The 23,448-nt window shown below is 35.8% G+C and overlaps 1 protein-coding gene across 2 annotated transcripts in view; it reads right to left on the bottom strand.

The window, feature by feature from the left end:
* Nucleotides 1-23,448, bottom strand: part of LOC111156570 (lysine demethylase 4C) — a 467,853-nt gene that overhangs the window by 144,338 nt on the left and 300,067 nt on the right. For both annotated transcript variants that reach the window (XM_022517552.1, XM_022517553.1), the window contains exons 13-15: nt 15,140-15,321; nt 13,062-13,275; nt 11,066-11,142 (exon numbers count right to left, since the gene is read on the bottom strand). In XM_022517552.1, the coding sequence (XP_022373260.1) occupies nt 11,066-11,142; nt 13,062-13,275; nt 15,140-15,321 (473 nt within the window). The remainder of the gene's footprint in view (nt 1-11,065; nt 11,143-13,061; nt 13,276-15,139; nt 15,322-23,448) is intronic.

Below are 23,448 nucleotides of genomic sequence, written 5' to 3'. Positions count from 1 at the left end.
CCAATGGCTGTGTTGACAACAGACAATAAAGGTTCAAGAGGAGAAATAAAAAATGCCAAGTGAAATAAGTCAGTTGGAGAAAGACAAATACCATATGATTTCATTCATACGTGGAATTTAAGAAACAAAACAAATAAACAAAGGAATAAAAAAGAGAGACAAGCCAAAAAACAAACTCTTAACTATAGAGAACAAACTGATGGTTACCAGGGGTAGGGGGTGAATAGGTGATGGAGATGCACTTGTTATGATGGGCACTGAGGAATGCATAGAATTGCTGAATCACTATATTGTACACCTGACACTAATGAACACTGTATGTTAACTACACTGGAATTGAAATTAAAAAAAACTTTTTTAAAAAAAGGTAGAAACAAAAAGAGGACAGTCAGGCATGTGAAAGGAGACACTGTTCATGAAGTTGGCCATAGTGCTCCCCAACCTAGGAGACAGGCTGAGCTAGACACTGATAAATACAGGCCATCAATGACTAGCTGCTGTTTAAAAGCATCAAAGCTATGACATGGATGAGATTACCAAATGGGTTAATACAGAGAAGAGGCCCAGGTTTGAGTTCTGGGGAATGAAAAGAAATGACAGTAAAGAAAGAGGAGAAGCAGGAGCGTGTGGGGTTCTGGGAGCCAAGAGAAAACAGTGCTTTAAACGGGAGACAGTGATCAACTGACGGGCACAGAAATTCTATAAAACATGGGCAAAGCCTGTGACTAGAATAAGTTTAACAGAGAAGTGGTGGGGGTGGAGAAGAACTTGAAGGAAGAATAGATACTTGAATTAATAAAGACAATTCTTTTAAGGAGTGTTACTATACAAAGAGGCATGGAGAAATAGGGTGGAGCTGGTAAGGAAGAAGGATCAAGAGAGGTTTTATCAGTTTATTTGAAAATAGAAGGAATTGCAGCTTATTTGGATGATAATGAGAATCACCTAGAGAGGGGAAACCTGCTGGTATGGGAAAGAAAGGGATGAATCATTGGAACTATGATCCTGTGTATAATAAGAGAGGGGGTAGCCAAAGGTAGGAGCAGAGATATTGTGGATATGATGCAGATGGAAACTTGAAGATCTCCACTGATAGTTTCCTGTTGCTCAGTGAAATATGAAGTAAGTTCACAAAGTCAGAGTAAGGATGGGGGAGAAGAATGGAAGCTTCAGGTGACAGAGCTATGAAACAGTTAACCTGGACAGTGGTAGAGGGACTGCATGATGGGAATGCAGCATGAATTACTCACATCCCTGAGGACACACCAACAGTTACAAGCTGAAAGCAAGAGCAATCTGCGTAGTGGGTGTTTCTCCACAGCCATATTCAGCTACAGGAATTCAGGTGCAGAGCTGATACATAATAGGATTTACCAGGATTGAGTTGTATGGACAGTAACAAAGTAAGCAAGTGGAAGGAGAGCTGGAAGTGTGCTCAAGCAAACATATTAGCTAAAAACAATAGTAAGGGCAAGAGCGGAGGGAGAGACTGAAAAGCTGGAGCAATACTGGGAGTCACAGTGGGGTAAAGGACTCCTGGATTCCAGGAACTAGAGACTGTGAGCTAGTAAGAAAGAAAAAATAGCAGTCTGAGAAAGATGCATCATACTTCAGACTGGGCAAGGACACTGCCAGTTAAGAGTGAAAACAAATGAATGACTCTTTCAAAAGGCTTTCTACTGAATACTGTATTAGTTCTATATTACTGCAGTAACAAATTACCTCAAACTTCATCACTTAAAATAACACCAATTTATATAGTTCATTAGGTCAGAAGTCCAAAATGGGTCTCACTAAAATCAAAGGCTAAAATCAAGGTGTCATTGAGGTCATTCATTTCTGGAGGCTCTCTAGCTTTTCTTTGCTCTGACTCTAGCTGTAAGGGGTTGCCTGCATGTCTTGGCTCATGGCCCTCCTCCATTTGCAAAGCCTGCAACAGCAGGTCAAGAGTTTTTCACTTTACCTCATTTTGACCTTCTCTTCTGCCACCCTTTTCCATAGCCAAGGACCCCTGAGTCTACATTGGGTAAACCCAGATATCATAAACTGATTAGCAACCTTAATTTCATCTACTACCATAATTCTGTTTTTTATGCAACATTGACAAACACACTCATAGGTTCCAGGGATCAGAACATGGACATCTTGGGGAGGGGGTGTGCACTTACTACATTATAACTATTTAAATGTCATCATACAACCATTTGTATGAATGGAATATAACAGAAGAATATAAAGCCATACATACTCTGTTTATTTCAAATTCAATTTTTCCCTGGATTTATCTTCCTAATAGCACTGCTTACACCAATATAAAAATTAATTTGAGATTTGCAGAGTATCTATCTGAACAGGGTAGCAAGGCAAGCACATGAGCAGTGGCAAGAAGCACCTCTATAATTTAAGACTGGTCAGAGATCATCTACATGAAGCTTAATGCATTTACATAACCATATTTCCAGGAACCTGAGCAAAGTACTTCAAGTTGAACATATACCTTACTTTGTTAAAACAGTACAACATCTGGCTTTCAAGTAAAAACCCGGCTGGTTTATTCTTTCTTCCCAGCATCACCTTCTGTAACAAATAGGAAAGTACTTGATTTCCTCATCCTGCCACTGGATAATTTTTGCTATTCATGAGAAGTGCCTGCACTGCACTTCCCCCCCATCCCCAGGGTTCCCTTTCCTCATTGCTAAGGAGATGTGTCTTGTAGCCCGGTGACCTCCAGGCATGCACATCCTGGTGTGTATTACAGTATGTTATGTTCTCCATAATGTCAGTCATTATTCTTCCTGACTTCACTTGTGCTCTCTGGTTGAAGCACTTAAGATTAATGAGGCATTTGTTCTCAATCAAGAAGCTATTTGTGAATATAGTTCCACTTATAATAAGTTGTGTAGACTTCTCTTTCTCTCTGTTACCAAGTGGAGGGAGGGAGGAAGAAGAAAGTAAAGAAAAAAAAATGATTTGGGACTTTTTAGCCTGTAAGCAGTTCCCTAACTGGAAGGCTTCCACATTGTCAGGATAATTGATATCCTCAAATGTGCTGTTCTATTTGGTTAAATTTAAAATAATTATTACCACCCTGGCCTTCGTGAGCCAAGGTTTAAGGCTGCAGCTATTTAGAACACTCTGCCTCTTCAGGAAGCAAGAGGTAATTGTGAAGCCAAATGTATTTCCTCAAATGGGAGAGTGTGGTCCCAGCTAGTGGCTTACAGGGGCACCTCAATGGAGAGGAGTAATTACATAAGCAACCACTTGACTACAAACCGCCACCACGCACTTGTGAATGCCCTGCCTTTAACAAGAACAGAGCCTTTCTTTTTCTACTAGTTTCACTGTATATGAGGATCAAAGTCAGCCTTTCAGGCTGACAGCCTCCTATCACCTGGTCTTAAGTGTCTCAAGGAATTAAAAAAAAAAAAAAATACAGCATAAAACACATCACAGGGCACAGCAGCGCCACCATGACCACTCAAGGCCATAAGCCAAACTGATCTAAAAATCAATGGCTCTGATCTACAAAGCCACTTCAGAGCTCTTCGTAAAAGAAAAATGTCAATGCTATTGTCAGTTGGGAAACTGGATTCAGAAGATTATCCAGTTCTGGGGAAGGTCCTCTGGGCAGAAACTAGAGTAAATATGAAAGGGTAAAGAAACTGCTCTACTCAACCACTCAGTAATGCTAATTAACCTACATTAAAGTAGATAACAAATTCTAGTATAATTATGCTAGAAGTTAGTGCTGGATTGACTTTCAATGGAAACAAACAAAAATCATTCAAAAACGTTGTTCAAAAACTGGCCAGTTGCTTAGCCTTCTTCCCACTCTAAAAACAAGAAACTGAGATAAATGAGTCTGGGCCTGGAAATCTGAAGGCCAGTGTACTGCCAAGAATCCAGGCTCTCTTACCATATTGTAGGGGGAATCAGGGAGCAAAAGACTGACTCTCTAAAACCCTGGTTCGTTATCTGTAAAAGAAGATTTCTGACAGAGATAAAGAATTCTTTAGTCCTTATCAGTGTTACATTTTATGGAAGCTATATGCTGCTTAGATTAGTTTATACTTAAATCAATTGTTATTCTGAATTTGTAAGTCAAAAGCTGAAAAATAAAACTTTTCTAAATAAAAGACTTCAAAGAGTATAATGATTGGCAATTTCTAAAATTGGTTATCAGTACAATTATTTTTATCTGGGGAACTAAAGAGGGTAAGGGTTGTGTTATGTGGCAAAGGTAACATAAACCTTAAACATACAGATTTTCTTTAATAATCTCCAGCCTAAGAGAACTCTTTATTATGGAGAGAGGGAAAGCACTACCTTGAGATTCAACAGAGCTAAGTTAGAGTTGCTTCATAACAGAGGCACCTCCATCTACAAGACCCAGTCTCAATGCAAAGCGGGAACCAAAGACTACCCAATAAACCACCTTCCCAATCATCAGACAGAGTAAAGAGAAAGTTACACAGGTTGGTACTTAACTGTTCTCAAAGATCGGACAAGCTACCACTTCCAAGAGGTCAATCATTTTTAACTGAGACCTAAAAGCTGACAGACTAAGGTACACGCCAAATCAGGAGTTCAGACAAATGCATTCCAACAAATGACTTAGATTCTTCCAGTCTACAAGCTTTAGCAACACCATGGGAGTGAGTTTTGTAAAGATCACCTCAGGAATTTCTAGAATTTAACTTTGTGATTATGATTTATGCAGAAAAAAAGAGTTCATTTTCTTTCAGAAGTCAAATAAAATAGCTATTTTCAGCCTCAGAGGGCATGAATGGCAACCACTACCTAATCTATAGATATCACTTACTTATAGTCAAGCAGTAAAAAAATAAAACACCAAAATGTTTTCTTTTAATCACTGCAATTCCATATTCCATTCTTTATAAGAGGAAAGGAAATTCAAATCCCGAATTATCATTAAGGAATAACTTGTTCATATCTATGTTACTCCATTAAAAAAAAAAAAAAACAAGAAAAATAAAGGGCATAGTGAATAAATGTGAAAACATATTTCATGTTTGGGTTTTGATTTCCTGAAACCATTTTGGGGGAAAAAATGTTATTACAGATATGTCACACATATATAATACAACTTTATTATTCTACATAGTACAATAAATGCTATTCAATAGATGTGTGCAATTACCTAGTTTATACATTTCATTATACAAAATGAAAATTCCAACCTATAAAGTGTTTTTTTTTTCAATTTTTCATTACAAAATCTGTTTTTTCATACAATGGCAAATATTTGCCCAAGAATATAATATACAGTTATTTTTTTAATACTGTATTACTTGTAAGCAAAAATACTGAAACAAATTCTCCTAAATTAAGTGTAATGGGATATACTGAAATAAAAAAGAATTTAGATAATGCATATTGTCATGCATTCCCAAGTAGCAAGTAGATAAAGTTATAGTAGGACCTTGAGGTCACTGGTTTGTTAAAAATTTTCTTTAGCTCATAAAAATGACACTGATCTGGCCGATAATTATCAGTGCCACTTGTATTCTTATACTTTTCTGTTATTCAACACCTCTGACTAGTTTAAGAAGTGCATGATAAATTTAGTATGCTTGAAGGTCCCCAATTCTTAAGGAAAGCTAATTAAAGCAAAATGGAAATACAAAGCAACACAGAATCAAGGGCTTTTAGGGTCAGAAGAGATCTTGGATATAATCTCTAACAGAGCCTTCTCATTATATTGCTTTTAAATCTTTCTTTAATTTGGATTTTGTTTAGATTTTAAGTATGTGAGCTACTGTGTTTACCTGCCCGAGAATTATCTAAGGTAATAAAAAGCTCCATAGAAAGACCTAGCACAATGTGTCTATGATACACACTTTATTTGAAATTGGTCACACTGACAATGGAAAAGTACAGCACAGGCTTAATGCTGCCAAGGATAGAAGACTGGCAACTCATGATTTGTCAAAGTCATAAATCTGAGTATGATGTGACTTTCCAAGATAAGTTACCAATCCTTACACGCAGTTTTCACCACCACTTATGGCACTAAAACAAAACTTCACAGCCCCTATCCCCTGAAAGGTCCCTGAAGAAATATCCAAATTACCTAGACAGAAAAAAATCCCCAGACACCTACATTATCCTTAAATTTTAAGAAAAGAAAATCTTATCCATATTTCCTTTTAACCTCCTTAACCTGATGATATTTATTTTACCCTGTGGAATTCTATATTATAAATTCTTCAAAAGATAATATAGAAAATCCTATTTTTACTCTACATAATATAAAGCATATCAATTATTATTATTATTATTATTTTTTAGAATAGTAGTAAGTATTCAGGTTACTGGCCCATTCCAGACATCTAACAAACATCTTTCTTCATAATAAGAAGTGTATCCTTAAAGGAATAGTCAGGTATTTCACAGAAATACCCAGAATGGAAAAATTTTTTTTCAGTGTAGGGATAAAAAAGAAAAGGTGGGAAAAAAAGTTTCAAAGAAAGCAATACATATTCTATGTCTTTACAGTGAGAATACTAGCATTTTTAATTAGTAGTGACTTGTAGTCATTATACAGTGAAAAGATGCAGATTAGAGAAAACTATAGCAAATTAGATCAAAAGTGATTAGACTCACATTAAAAATCAAAATAAGAAAAACATGGTAGAATCAGAGTATTGACAGTCTACACCTAAAAACAGAACTTGGAAATGTTTGGCATGTGCTCTCAAGGCATACATTAACAGAGTAAAAACTGCTCCAAAATCCATTTTATAAATAGTCACAAAAAGGTCGAAAACAAATAGCTGAAAATAAAATAATCCAATAGAGCTGAGTTATAAGCCATAAACTCGAACATAGCTTTCAGTTAGTTGCATCTATTCACCTGAGCTGTACTGAAATAGGAAAATCGGCACAAAGCAGTAACATTTAGTTAGAATGATGGGATGTACAACCTAAATCTCAGGATCGACCGGTATTTGGGGGGTTCTTTATTTCATTTCATTTGAATTTGGATATAAAACCAGGATCCTAGAATCTAAGTTGGGGTACAATCCAAAATTTGTAACTTATCTCTTCCCCCAACCCATTCAATTAAAGCTGCAAAGAAGCTGAGGCTTCTTCTTTCTTGTTTTAACGGACACAAATGGATAAAGTAAAGAAACAATAGCAAAAGGAAACACAGTGAGCACTGAGCGAGACTCTGGAAACAGTGAGAGCACTGAAGGCCACAAAGGTCTGGCCCATATCTCTGTGATCACAACCTTCTTACTTTATGTTTCACCCCTTCAGAAATGAACCAACACCGCACAGGTGATAAGGGTGCTACAGAGGTAAATGAGACAAAGCTCTGGCCTCTGGTTACTTAAAAACTATCACAACAGTTGGGGCCAGAGTGATGTCCCTTGTTAGAATTGGTAAATCAAAAGACAGCTGGTCAGCACTGATTCCAGCTTTGCATGCATCCTCAGTTACCTTGCCAGGGCTGACAGTGACAAAACCGACTACTTTCCATCATTAGATGAAATAATACCTACAGCGCCTTTGCTTCTAAAATTTAAATTATTGATGCTTACCTCCATGATACAGTTACTATTCTAGTCTCCTTTTCCCCTCAGCTTTACTTAAATATAATTGATATTTTAATATCTAAGTTTAAAATGTATAACATAAAATGTACAACATGATGATTTAATTTATGTATGTATACTGAGAAATATTACCAAAATAAGATTAGGTAGCACATCCATCACCTCACATAATTTCTTTTACTTATTTATTTTTTGTGGCAAGAACTTTAAAGATCTTAGCAATTTTCAAGTACAGTACTATACAATAGAGTATTTCTAACTATAGTTGTTACTATGCTGTATATTAGATTCCCAAAATGTATTCATTTTAAAACTGGAAGTCTGTACCCTTAACCACCTTTACCTATTTCCCCCATGTCCTGCTCCCAACAATCAACAATTAACTTTCTGCTCCCATGAGTTCAGTGTGTTCTTTTAAGATTACACATATAAAATAGAGTATACAGTATTTCTTTCCCTGACTTATTTCACTTAGAATAGTGCTCTCAAGGTCACTTATGTTGTTGCAAATGGCAGGATTTCCTTCTTTTTTATAGCTGAATATGAAATTCCACTGTGCATCTTCATATACATATAAATACACACCTCATTTTCTTTACCCATTCATCCACCAATGGGAAGTCTTTAAAATGGATCTTTAAAGAAGAGAACCACCACACTCAAGTCTCACATATACTTTAAAAAGATAAATATAAGGTATTTCAGGCTACCCTCTTCTTACCCTCCAGGTGTGCAAAGTACTCAGCATAAAATGAAACAATTAGCTAGAACAGTCACATCTGTTGTATTAATATATATCCCAAGCAAAATATGCTATCGGAATATTTTGCATTCACAATGAATAATAAGTCTTACATTTACAAATACATTTAAAAAGAAAATCCCAGGAAATAATTAGGAATTAGAATTAATGATGTACAAACCATCAATCAAATGTTACTTGACCTCCCTTGCACGGTTAGATTTCCATTAGCTCCTTTGGAGCCTCCACTGAAAGGAGTTCCAAGACTTCTCTAGAATCTAAAACTGACAATGTGAGACTGATTCCTGAAGAAGTCTAAGGATACTTTTAAAATGCAATCATCCAATCATTAAGCATCTGCCTTCAGCCCAGGTCATGATCCCAAGTTCCTGGGATGGAGCCCTGCATCAGGTTCCCTGCTCAGTGGGAAACCTGCTTCTCCCTCTCCCACTCCCCCTGCTTGTGTTCCCTCTCTTGCTGTCTCTCTCTCTCTGTCAAATAAATAAATAAAATATTTTTTTTTAAATGCAATCATGGGGTGCCTGGGTGGCTCAGTGGGTTAAAGCCTCTGCCTTCGGCTCAGGTCATGGTCTCAGGATCCTGGGATCGAGCCCCGCATCGGGCTCTCTGCTCAGTGGGGAGCCTGCTTCCTCCTCTCTCTCTCTCTGCCTGCCTCTCTGTCTACTTGTGATCTCTGTATGTCAAATAAAAAATAATAATAATAATAATAATAATAATAATGCAATCATTCCAGCCACAAAATCCAAAGAATCATATTTGTCTACTAAAAATTAATATTGTAGCACTCATAGCCACACTGAATAAGGGAATTAAAACCAAAACATTGATATTATCACTTACTTCTCTGCAATGCTAAAATTGCAACTCACTGATCTCTCAGGAGAAAAAAAATAGGATCTGAGCTTCATAGACAAAGTCCATTCAAATGGATAAGTTGAAAAAACAATTGGTGCACTATGAATTCAGATCATTTCAACTTAGAAATAAGGTATTACGTGGGTCTAAAAAAATTATTGTAAAATTGTATTCAAGAGTTTTCATTTCTTTTGCAAACTTTAAGAGATTTACAGGGTATCAATAATAAAATACAAAAGATATTTTCTGAGGGTATGAGGGATTAAGACTAATAGGAGGCTTAAATCAGTTCTAAAGGGTTATTAATCTAGTATTTCCTTCTTAAAACATGCTAAAGGAGAACAGCATAAGCTATCACAAGCAGCATTAGAATCAGGGTGGACAGCCTCGGCCTGGTCCTGGCTCTGCCATGCAAAGGACAATGGTACCTTGGGTAAACAGGAGTGCTCAGGGTGTAAACACATAAGTCAAGCAGTAATTGTAGATGGAATAAAGAATTCTTCATGCCTTGGTGAACTGGATTAGAATATCTCTAATCTTGAAACCTATACTTCAGGGTGAATGAGAGGACATCACTGGCTAGACTGATTCTACAAAGCTTTAATTTGGCTCATACAACAATATAAGACCTGCATGGTAAATAAGAACTCAATATACTTATTACTTCAAGACTTCCAGGCTGATTTTAAGATACTCTGTATTTATATAATTTTTGTTAATATAATGATCACATCGAAGGAAATACAAAAATGTTTTCTGGGACCCCTAATGAAAGAATTCTTAAATTGGAGATATTACCTCTAACACCAAACAGATCAGATTATTTGGGCTATAAAGAATGTCCATACTTTCCCTCATTTTTCCCTTAGTACCTAAAGTGAATGCCAGCAAAAAAATCATTCAGAAGGACATTCTCAGACATCTTTAATTTACAGTCACCATATGTCTCTTTCAACACTGAGAGCTAAACATTTGTATCATGACATAAATTTTTATCATGCAAGGCTCCTCCTCCCTTTATCGTCCCTCAGGATTTTAACTCTGGTTGCAAAGAAATTTAATTCATTGTCATTAGAGATCATTGAGAAACAAAGTAAATGCTACTATTACAATTGAAATCACCTGCTCTGAGATTAAGAGTGGGGATACAATGTTAAGATCTAACAGGTCCTAACTTTCAAAAATGATCTGATGCTTCTTGAAAGAGAATTTTTTTAAGAAATATCATCAAAGTAGCACATAATTAAATGGAAAAATAGGTGACATGGTGAGTTACTATAACTTAATGCTTGGATGTAGCTAAAGTTTCAACAGGGTTCATTAGGAAAAACAAGGTAGATGAGGAGGAATCTGTGTTCCCTAAGCAGGGTATCATTTGTTGAAAGAATCTGTCCCAAGTTTACAGTATGCCTGGCAAGATCCCAAAGTTTCTTGAAGTATGAATGAATGAATGAATAAGTGGGGAAAGACCTCATACCAGTGGAAAAGTTATGTATGAGTATGGTTTTGTCAGGGGTCAGGGAGGATCCTCACCTTGAGTGTGACTTAGAATATTTATTTTCAAAAACTACAAAATAGACCTAGGCAGGAAAATGAAGGAATATTTTAGACTTGCTCTGATAAACTGGCAGTCTCTGTAGGCTCCTGAGTAGAGGAGTGACACTTAGATATTTATTTAATATTTATATGATAAATAGAGCCATTAGATAGGATGATTTGAAAAGAGAAGATCAGAAAAATATTAAGTATAGAAGTAAGTGCACACAAAATCATGCATACAGCCTTACCTTAATGATAGATTAAATGTGTTCACAGTGGAGAGAGTGAGCAGAGGGGTTAAAATATATTAAAATAGGCCACTTACTGCTGTCCATGCATTTCTTTTGCAACGGGCACATAGCCATCCATTACAGATCTCGTGAGAAGGGATACCATAGCAACCTATAAAATAATAGTATGGATCCATGAATTACGTCTTTTGCATTTTGGTAGTATTATATATTTTAGCACTGAAAAAATAAAATCAGAACAACTGCCCACCATAATAGCATTTTTTAAAATTTTTATTTTATTTTATTTTTTTCCAGTGTTCCAAAGTTCATTGTTTATGCACCATACCCAGTGCCATAATAGCATTTTTGATTCTCATTGCTTAAAACAAAGCATAACCAAGGCTGTCTTCAAAGACACTTTTGGTTCTCATGCCTTGTAAAAGGATATCAGTCTCAGGAAACATGAGAATATGGGTCTCAATCATTACTAATGCTCACAATAATTATCTGATAATTCTTGAATGGGCAAAATAATTAAATTTCTAATTTGTTGGGCCTTGTCCTTTACTCATACAAAATGTATTTCAAAATAAGCTGCAATTCATGAAAGAAAATTTAGGAAAGCTTTAAAATAATATAATAAATCAACTTTGACATATTTTACAAATTAATATAATTTAAAATGACATTTCAAAAATTATGCTTAATTAGCTTTAATCTCAGTGATAGGGACAGAGGATGCACAATTCACAGTTAGTGAAGAGGTATCTTCAGTTCTATTTGTCTATTCAATACATGCCTGACTCAAAATAACTATGTAAGGCAATAGCTGATGATCCAAATATAAGCAGCAATTATACAGTACCAACAAACATGTGTCACTCTGACTGCCTTTCAAAGGGCTTTGAAAGATTTAAAGAAGTAATTTTTAATATCAAATTTCTATAACATTTAAGTGAAAGAGAAAATAACAGAAATATAATTACCAAAGAAAAGCCTATCATAGTTAGCCAAGACTATAAAATGTTTAGTTCAAGCACATGTTTATGAAATACTACAGTTAAATTGTATAGCTTATACATTCAGGAATCAAAATTAAATCCCAGTTTTCTTGGGAAATGATGCATTGACTGTTATAAACTTATAAAAATGTGAGGGTGAACGTGTATATACGTGTGTGTGTGTGTTACAGATTGATATAAGTAAAGAAGGTTGCTATATTTCAAACACATAATGTTAAATCTCTTGGGGAAGCTGACAGTATCTAATCAATCAATAAATGATAGACACCAAGACTATTTCAACCCTAATGTTAGACTGGTGTTTCTCTGGGGTAAATATAGAAGGTAATGCCTCTATTATAACCATTCGTGCTACAGAGACCATACATAACTATGTTAGCATGACATATGATTTGGCAAGATCTGGAATATTAAAATGCTTTAAAATAGACTTGCAGTAAAAAATAGCTCCCTTTTCACATTTTAGAGGAGTTACATGGCAGGCAAATAAAAAATTATGTATTTGCCATGTATCCCATGATGTGAAATTACCAAATTATGGCAGGTATGGACCATCTCAGGACCATCTCAGTCCCAGGGAAAAACAAATGTAATGACTGTTCTCCCCTTGGAAGGCAACACAGATTTCCTTACCCTCCCAAAGAATAAAAATTAAACTATAATTAAATTTAACAATAATTCCCCAAATCACTGAAAAAACAGTCATGTCTCCTTAAAAAGTACAAAGAAAAATAATCATGAATTAATATCAGAGGTTAAAATTAAGTTTTTACAAACTATCTCTTAAAATAAGTAAAATTCAAATTTGCAAAAGGAGCCTCAAAATGTCCCCACATCTGTACAACAAACAAAACAAAATTGCTCTCCACTGATACTGTACAAAACTGTAGAAAAAGGGATTATTATACTTATACTTTTATCAGAAGAAATGTGAGAAAGAATGATCTAACCATTAAGAATGCCAATAGTTCAATTCAATAGATTTGGCAGGGGACAAAAGGGTGAGAAACAAAGATTATGTAAAACACTGAAAAGCCAGTGATTGATGAATGAGAGATTCATTTACTTGCATGAACCCGTACACAGCACTTTGCACAGGAAATCAGAAGACTTGTTCCATCCTCTTCCAGAAAGGCATTAGGCGGAGAATATTCTATATTTTCTTCACTATAAATAAAACACATCTCTGGAATGAGGGGCTTAGTCTTTCCTCCCGGAGTAACCACTTCATCTAATTTTGTCTCCCATCTTGAATCATTTTCTTCATTGCTGCTATCTGGCTGAAAAACACAATATTCCCACATGAGTGAAAAACATGCAAAAAAGTTCATCATTTGTTCTGGTCACTCAAATCCACTAATAGCTGTTCCATTCACTAACTTCCAGCTTCTGTTCTTCCTGTTGTTTTCCTTGATATAACTATTAGCTTTTTATCAATGTTCCTCTTCGGGCTCCCATCCAGAAGCTAAGCTGTAGAAACAGGAGGATATTCTGTATATCTGCTTGTACGAAAAAGTTGATAACCTGGTAAAACTACATTCTTACATAAATAGTTTAGGGAAAGCATCAATATTTCTGAGGAATTTTTATTTCTTTATTTACACTAAGTTAGCTGACTTGATTTCATTTACTGAAAATATTACCTGGTTATACTTGAAGGAGTATTTTCAAAAACCTCAGTTTTAATCTTTGCAACAGTTTTTAGAGAATTTTTGAAGGTTTTGCCTCACCACAAAGTTTCAAAACCTCAAAACAGAAAGATCTGGCAAATGTCACTAAATAAGGAAATATAATGTGCAAAATAAAATTGTCATCCCTTACCAAAATATATGAAAAACATTTAGTGCTTAATTGAAACTCTAATTAATGAACTATCTTATCTCCAGAGATCTTATATTAAAAAGTTTCCCTATAAGTTTAGTGAGAATTTTTTTAATTATTGGGGAAATACACAGGCAAAATATGATATACAAATAAGAGTCAATAAAAAGTTAAATTTTTCCAAGAAAACACAGACATTCAATGACTAAACAGAAAATAGTTTCTCAGTCACAAGGGCCCATCAAAGACAAGTGAGTTAAGTTTACTTCCTCTATTTTCAAAGCTGAAAATGTGGCATATCACCCAATTTCATGCCCTGAAATATCTGAACAAAAAAGCACTTACTTTACACGAACTCTAAAAGAGAAGCAATCTTAAAATACTTCTGATTCCATTATTGAGACTATAACTCAGGACACAATGCTCACATCAATACGCTTTATAAAAATATTGTATCTTAAAGTAGGTCACAAAGTTCCACCCATACTAGATTCCTGAAGATCACTTTGAGTTTGTGTTAGAAAATGTGGCCCTCAGTGAGCTAAAATGCCATCAGGATGACATATGGAATAACACTGATGACAATACTACGTACAGCTAGCTGATGAGGGTGAACTGAACAATCCAGTTTGTATTGAGTCCTGCTGTATCTTACACATGTTCCACGTGGGAAGATAAAGAGAGACATTTTAAATGTGGGCCCAGGGGCACCTGGGTGCCTCAGTGGGTTAAAGCCTCTGCTTTCGGCTCAGGTCATGATCCCAGGGTCCTGGGATCGAGTCCCGCATCGGGCTCTCTGCTCAGCGGGGAGCCTGCTTCCTCCTCTCTCTCTGCCTGCCTCTCTGCCTACTTGCCATCTCTGTCTGTCAAATAAATAAATAAAATCTTTAAAAAAAATAAAAAAATAAAAATAAATAAATAAATAAATAAATGTGGGCCCAGAGTTGACAATTATTGAGAGCGATATTTTCAAACACAAAACAGACTAAGGCCAAGTTCCCTCTTTGCAAAGCTTCTACTATTGTTAAGCTTTAAGTTCTGTGTTTCTTTCTGAAAAAGTTTAGAACTGCTCCTTGACTGAAATGAACCAAGACTGACAAACGAATCACTTATTTTAAAATGATAAAGCACCACCAGAAGTGGCTGTCTAGTAACACTCAAAAATTCTGTTTGCTATTCTGTAACGGCCATGTAGCTACGTAAGTACTGACGTCTCCCTTTCCATGTACACACATACCTTAAAATGATTCACCTGTGTTTCTACAGTCATACAGAAAGCGCAGCAGTAAAGAAACCTGGCAGTGACCCCGCCACCGTTATTACCTTGTAGTAGGGCATGAGGAGAGCACAGATGGCACAGTGTGGCTCCATTTTGGCCATGGCTGCATTATACTCCTGTTCAGCCACAAAGTTTGGGGACTTTGTCTGCCAGAGGTGGACCAAAGGCTTCGCCCAAGACTCTGTTTCTTCCACTTCCTCCTCAACTGATGGAACCTCAGGCAATTCTTGCAAAACAAGGCATGTAAAAACAGTGAGCATGGGACCCAGAGAAAAACAACCCTGGTTATAAGAGAAGCAAACATTCCAAAGTATCATTGATATTAATGTCAGACAGGAAACCTATTTTATCTTTCAAATACATTCTGAGAGAAGCAGAACAAAAAGAATGTCCTTTTTATCCTCTTCATCTTCAAGAGCTAGGTCAGATCTGATGGCCAGACAATGAGCCTCCTTTTGAAACCATCCCCATCCCTGCCAGGAATAACTCCCTCCTTCAATTTCACTACTTCTGTATTTCTACTGCTACCACTAACATCCCCCATGGTAAAACAGCTTATATCTGTGAAATTTCCTTCCAATTAGCAGAGGAATTCGCTGGCCCAATAACTGCCTTACCAATATTTTTAGTTTCCTCACCTAATACTACATATGGCTTAATAAAAATGTATTAATTGAACTTCATTTAATTAACTTTTGGGTTCAAGAATTCATGACAAATAGCATTTACAGAGTACCTATCATGTGCCAAGCAATACACTGCCATTACATGAATATGAAAAATAATTCTTATTCCACTCTTACTTGTTAAGATAATACTCCCAGAGGGTCAAATCTCTTAAACATGTATATCTATTAACATGCAAGAGGCAGAGATCTACTCCACAAAAATATTACTTTACAACATTTTATAGAAGGCCAGAAAAATACAGAAAGACATAACAGGTTAAGAGAAAAAAAAGTCTTAATGCCTATAGTAGCAGACAGTATATCAGAACAGGTGACAGCAATCACAGCTACATCTAGTACTTAACATCTACAGCTGTGACACATTCTAAAACTCCTCACCACTAGCTGTCATAGTCTAACAAATAAATATTGTGGAGCAATGTCCTCAAGTCCCAAGCACAGGTGTTTCTGTGAATCAGTGTGCTCCAGCCCTTACCTTGTTGACTTACCTGTTTTTAAAAAGTCAAAACAGATTTGCTGAGATGGAAAAATAAGAAGAGCTAAATGAAGCTGAAAAGAATTCAAAAGACATCTGAGTGAAATGCCAACTGAGTGAAAGGTAATGTTCCTACTTCCATGTTGGCAGTGGTGGTATTATTATTATTATTACTATTATCAATAATGGAAAATGCTTAGTACTCAGCCAGGCAGTGTTTAAAAACAAAAGGTAAGAACCTTAGCCTATATTTGCAAGGAAGTAATCTACCACTAAACAAACGCACACTGCTTCCCCCTCAGTCTCCCTACAATACAGAATAGAAGGCTACCTATGAAGACTTAGATTTGACAAATAAAAGACAGGAGTTGAAGAGCTGACCAGGAATTTGAAATACCATTAAGTCCTTAACTCACAAGCTAACCTCTCCCACATACATACTAAAAATGGATCTAAACAAAAAGAAATCCTTTAGGTTTGAACAGCTACACCCTCTTCCTGACACATAATCGATTTATCAGACCACTTGCTTTATTATAAAAGGTTAAAACACACAAGATAAATGAACCCTTTGGTTGGTCATAAGTTAATGTGGGTAGTTCTCAAAACATTTTTAGGAATACAGGAAATACTATTTAGTTCTGAAAGCCCTAACAACAAAAAAGTAAAGGAGGGCAAATACTTCCACTTCCAATATACAGAAGAGGAAAATATTTTTTCTATTGCAGCTTTTAAATGTTTTGACATTTGGCATCACTATGCCTAGGAATTTCCTCTCTTCCTCCCTTTCTTCAACTAGAGTTGACTAATGAACCTCTAAATGCATCACGGTACTTTCATTAGTACACAATTATCTCACAACACGATGTATTTTAAAACATGCCATGTAATAGAAATAGATTCTTACATTTTTTAACCATCAAATTAGTTCAGGGTGCCTGGGTGGCTCAGTCAGTTAAGCGTCCAACTCTTGCTTTCAGCTCAGATCATAATCTTGGGCTTGTGAGGTCCAGTCCCGCATCAGGCTCCAGGCTGGACACAGAGCCTGCTTAAGATTTTCTCTGCCCCTCCCCACCCTTTCTCTTCCCATAAATGAATGAATGAATGGATAGACGAATGAATATATATCCATATATGAATGAATGAATGAATTAATATATATTAATAGATATATTTGAATTTTCATGAAAGTGAACAGAGAAAGCCTGTCATTTTAATAAAAAAAAAAAACATTCAGAGTATTTGTTGACAGTGGCAAATCAAGCTTACAGTTAACTTAGAATTCTGGAAAATATTTTTCCACTATTGTAACCTTGACAGCTTCCCAATATTTAAAGCTGTTTCTAATGGGACTGATGGTGATAATATCAAATATAATTTTTAAATATTATATAAAGAGACCTATACAATTCGGGTATGTTTACAAATGCATAATGTTCCAAAATCATGCATGTGTAGAAGAGTCACTCAAAGTGCAAGACAGACCAGTGAATCTTGAGCTTACTAGAGTACAAAGAGTTCATTGATGTGATTTCAGATTCCACATTGCAACTAATCTTTAAAAAACTAAAACATGCTGACTTTGGTGTAGTGTCAAAGGAGAACAACTATAATTATCTGAAAAGATTATTAAAATATTTTACCCCTTCCAAGAACATATCTATGTGAAGCTGGACTTTCTTCACATACTTCAACCAGAACATAATGCAGCACACTGAATGTAGAAACTGATATAAGAATCCAATTATTTTCATTAAATCTAATATTAAACACCTTTGGGGAAAAAAATGTGAAACAATGCCACTCCTCTCTTTGTTTTTTATGATTGGAGATATTGTTATTTTTTTATGAAAAAAATTATAACTATTTATGAATTTATTATTGCTACTTTTAAATGAATTAATACTTTTAAAATGTTTCCTATTCTAACTTCCAGTCAATAAGTATTGATAAGGTGAACCCATAGAAAGGGAAGGGAAAAAGAAAAAGAAGGGAAAGGACATGATAAGATCAAATGAAACCTCTTTGGGGTCATCAAAACATTTAAGGGCATGGAGTTCCTGAGAACAAAAAGGTTGAGAATCATTAACCCACACATGACTATATAACATTCATCAAAAATATTAGTACCACAGAGTTACTGCTGAACAAATACAGCCATAACAAAGCTAGTGCAGACTCTGTTCTCACAGTCAGGCAAGAATTTTGTAAACTGCTTTCCTTAATCAATTTGTGAAATTTACACAAAAAGAAAACAAGTCAATACTGGAAAAAGGCATACTTTCTTCTCAGTTCCTTCAATAAGGTCTGTAAGTTTTGTTAGCTATAGTAGGAAACAAATTCTATGTCAATAGAACTTCATTTTCTTTTTTCTTGGTGAGTCATGAAGGCAATCTAAACTCACAAAAATGAGTTGGTGCATTCATGAAGGCAATCTAAACTCACAAAAATGTTCCCGTTACTCTATAGTGAATAAAATACAGTTAAGAAAAGCAGGAGCATAACACAAAGTAGTTCCTTAAATTTACATAAGCTCTTATATAGAATTCGTAGAAGCAGGTTATAACACAGCTCTAGATACCATGTTCTCAGGAACTTTGTCCTGAATAAGGAAATGTAAGCAATGGCTTAGGTGGCCTCCAATGAAGGATGTCCAGCTCCCTAACAACCACTACTATAATGGGGAATGGGGAAAAGACATACTACCTTGGATAAATATACTGAAGTAACCTGTTGAAAATGTTACTGCCATAACAAACAAACCTCAACAAATTTAAAAAGACTGAAGTTATACCACACATCTTTTCTGATCACAATGCTATAAAAATAGAAATCAACCCCAATAAAAAGTCTGGAAAACCACAAATACATAGAAGTTAAGTTAACTAGGTAACAAAAAGAGAACTAAAACAGTACATAGAAACATATCAATATGAAAACATAACAGTCCAAAACATTCAGGATGCAACAAAAGCAGTTCTAAGGGGGATTTATAGCAATACAGGCCTACCTCAAGAAGTAAGAAAAAATCTCAAATAAACCACTTAACCTTATACCTAAAGGACCTAGAAAAAGAATAACAAAAACCTAAAACCAGCAGAAGGAAGGAAATAATAAAGATTAGAGTGGAAGTAAATTATATAGAAACTAAAAATATAGTAGAACAGATCAATGAAACCAGGAACTGGTTCGTTAACAAAATTATAATAAAACTGATAAACCTCTAGCCTGACTTATCAAGAAAAAAAGAGAGAGGGGACCCAAATAAAGAAAATCACAGATGAGAGAGGAGAAATAACAACCAACACCACAGAAATACAAACAATTATAAGAGAATATTGTGAAAAACTATATGCCCACAAATTGGACAACTTAGAAGAAATGGATAAATTCCTATAAACATATAAACTACCAACACTGAAACAGGAAGAAATAGACAATTTGAACAGACTGATTACCAGCAAAGAAATTGAATCAGTAGTCAAAAAACTCCCAATAACAAAAGTCTAGGCCCAGTGGCTTCACAGCCAAATTCTACCAAACATTTAAAAAACAGTTAAGATGGGTACGGAGGGCACATGTTCTGATGAGCACTGGGTGTTATATGCAACTAATGAATCACTGAACACTACAGTGTTGGCTAATTGAACATAATAAAACTGAACATAATAAAAAGAAATTTAAATATTAATTAATATTAATTAATTTAAATATTAATTAATATCTATTAATTTAATAGTCAATATCTATTCTTCCCAAACTATTCCAAAAATAGAAGAGGAAGGAAAACTTTCCAAATTCATTCTATGAGGCCAGCATTACTCTGATACCAAATTACATAAAGACACCAGAAAAAAAAGAGAACTATAGGCCAATATCTCTGATGAACATGGATGCAAAAGTCCCCAACAAAACACTAGCAAACAGGATCCAACAATACATTTAAAAACCATTCACCACAACCAAGTGGGATTTATTCCTGAGTTGCAAGCGTGGTTCAATATTCACAAATCAATCAGTGTGATACATCACATTAATAAGAGAAAGAGTAAGAACCATATGATCATTTCAACAAACACTGAAAAAGCATTTGACAAAGTACAACATCCGTTCATGTTAAAAACCCTCAACAAAGTAGGTTTAGAATGAACATACCTCAACATAATAAAGGCCATCTACGAAAAAACCACAACCAACATCATTCTCAATGGGGAAAAATGGAGAGCCTTTTCCCTAACGTCAGGAACAAGACAAGGATGTCCAGTTTCAGCCCTTTGTTCAACATAGTATTGGAAGTTCTGGTCACAGCAATCAGACAACAAAAGTAAGTAAATAAAACATACCCAAATTGGCAAGGAAGAAGTCAAACTTTTACTATTGGCAGATGATATGATACTCTATGTAGAAAGCCCAAAAGACTTCATCAAAAAACTGCTAGAACTGATAAACAAATTCTATAGAGCCAGGGATACAAAATCAATGTAGAGAAATCTGTTGCATTTCTATAAACCAATAATGAAGCAGCAGAAAGAAAAATTAAGAAAACAATGTCATTTACAATTAGACCAAAAAAAAAAAAAAAAAAAAAAACAGATACTTAGGAATAAACCTAACCAAAGAGGTGAAACACTAGTACTCTGAAAAGTATAAAACACTGAGGAAAGAAACTGAAGATGACACAAAAAAATGGAAAGATATTTCATGCTTATGGACTGGAAAAACAAGTATTGTTAAATTGTCTATACTACCCAAAACACTTTACACATTTAATGCAATCCTTATCAAAACACCAACAGCATTTTTCATAGACCTGGAACAAACAATCCTAAAATGCGTATGAAAGCACAAAAGACCTCAAATGGCCAAAGCAATCTTGAAAAAGACAATGAACGAAACTAAGAAGAAAGAAAGAAAAGGAAAGAAAAGGAAGAGGGAGGGAAGGAGGGAGGGAAGGAAAGAAAAAGAAAGGAAAACCTGGAGGCATCATAATTCTAGACTTCAAGTCATATTACAAAGTTGTAGTAATCAAAACAGTATGGTACTGCCACAAAAAAATAGATACAGAGATCAAAAGAACAGAGTAGAAAGCCCAGAAATAAATCCACAATTATATAGTCAATTAATGTTAGACAAAGCAGGAAAGAATATCCAATGGGAAAAAGTCTCTTCAAAGAATGGTGCTGGAAAACTGGACAGCAACATTCAAAAGAATGAATCACTTTCTTACACCATACACAAAAATAAATTGAAAATGGATTAAATTCCTAAATGTGAGACCCAATATCATAAAAATCCTATAGCACAGGTAGTAACTTCTCTGACATCAACCATAGCAACGTGTTTCTAGATAGGTCCCCTAAGGAAAGGGAAATGAAAGCAAAAATAAACTATTGGTGCAACACAAAATAAAAAGCTTCTGCAGAGCAAATAATCAATAAAACTAAAAGGTAACCTATAGAATGGGAAAAGATACCTGCAAATGACATATCTGATAAAGGATTAGTAACCAAAATATATAAAGATCATATAAAACTCAACACCCAAAACACAAATAATCCAACTTAAAAAAAAAAAAAAAAAAGTGGGCAGAAGACATGAACAGACATTTCTCTAAAGAAGACATCCAGATGGCCAACAGACACAGGAAAGGATGTTCATAATCATTTACTATCAGGGAAATGCAATAAAAACTACACTGATGTGTCTCATACTTGTCAGTGGTTATAATAAAAAACACAAGAAATAGCAAGGATGTGGAGGAAAAGGAACCCTCATGTACTACTGGTGAGAAGGCAAAGTGGTCCAGCCACTCTGGAAAACAAAAAGGGATTCCTCAAAAAGATAAAAATACAACTACCCTAAGATCCAGCAATCACACTACTAGGTATTGACACAAAGGATACAAAAATACTGATTCAAAAGGACATATGTATCCCATGTTAATAGCAGCATTATGAACAATAGCCATATTATGGAAAGAGCACAACTGTCATTAACTGACGAATGGATAAAGAAGTTGTAGTATATATATATATATATATATATATATATATATATATATATATACACACAATGGACTATTATGCAGCCATTAAAAAAACGGAATCTTGGGGAGGAGTCAAGATGGCGGAGAAGTAGCAGGCTGATACTACATCAGGTAGCAGGAGATCAGCTAGACAGCTTATCTAAAGATTGCAAACACATACAAATCCAACGGGAGATCAAAGAGAAAAAGAACAGCAATTCTAGAAACAGAAAATCAACCACTTTCTGAAAGGTAGGACTGGCAGAGAAGTGAATCCAAAGCGACGGGAAGATAGACTGCGGGGGAGGGGCCGGCTCCCGGCAAGCGGCAGAGCAATGGAGCACAAAATCGGGACTTTTAAAAGTCTGTTCCACTGAGGGACATCGTTCCAGAGGCTAAACGGTGGTGAAGCCCACGCGGGGTCAGCGTGGCCCCAGGTCCCGCAGAGTCACAGAAGGACTGGGGATGTCTGAGTGTAGCAGAGCTTACAGGTATTAGAGTGGGAAAGCCGGCTACAGAGACAGAGCTGAGGAGTGAGCTCTCAGCTCGGGGTTACCTTGAACGGGTCGCAGGCTGGGTGAGCTCGGAGTGCAGCCGAAAGCCAGGGATATGGGAGTAATTGGGCATTATTCTCTGAGGGTGCATTGAGGAGTGGGGCCCCAAGCTCTCAGCTCCCCCGGGCCGGAGACTGGAAGGCCGCCATCTTCATTCCCGTCCTCCGGAAATCTACGGAAAGCATTCAGGGAACAAAAGCTCCCAAAAGCAAACCTGAGCTGATTACTCAGCCCGGCCCCTGGTAAGGGCAGTACAATTCCGCCTGGGGGAAGGACACTTGAGAATCACTCCAACAGGGCCCTCCCCCAGAAGATCAACAAGAAATCCTTCCAGGACCAAGTTCACCTACCAAGGAGTGCAGGTTCAATACCAAGGAGAGCAGCGGAATTCCAGAGGAGGAGAAAGCAAAGCATGGAACTCATGTCTCTCTCCCCATGATTCTTTAGTCTTGCAGTTAATTTAATTTTTTTTCAATTATTTTTTCTTCTACTGCGAAAATGTTTTTTTAACTTTTACCTTTTTCTTTTTTAACGTTTTTTAACTAGTTTATCTAATATACATATTTTTTCTTTTTTATATTTTTTTGTTATTTGTTTTCTTTTTTTTTTT

The sequence above is a fragment of the Enhydra lutris genome, unplaced genomic scaffold (assembly GCF_002288905.1).
Source record: "Enhydra lutris kenyoni isolate GAN:26980312 unplaced genomic scaffold, ASM228890v2 scaffoldscaffold47, whole genome shotgun sequence".
Taxonomy (NCBI): domain Eukaryota; kingdom Metazoa; phylum Chordata; class Mammalia; order Carnivora; family Mustelidae; genus Enhydra; species Enhydra lutris.
This window is presented reverse-complemented; position numbering and strand designations above follow the sequence as displayed.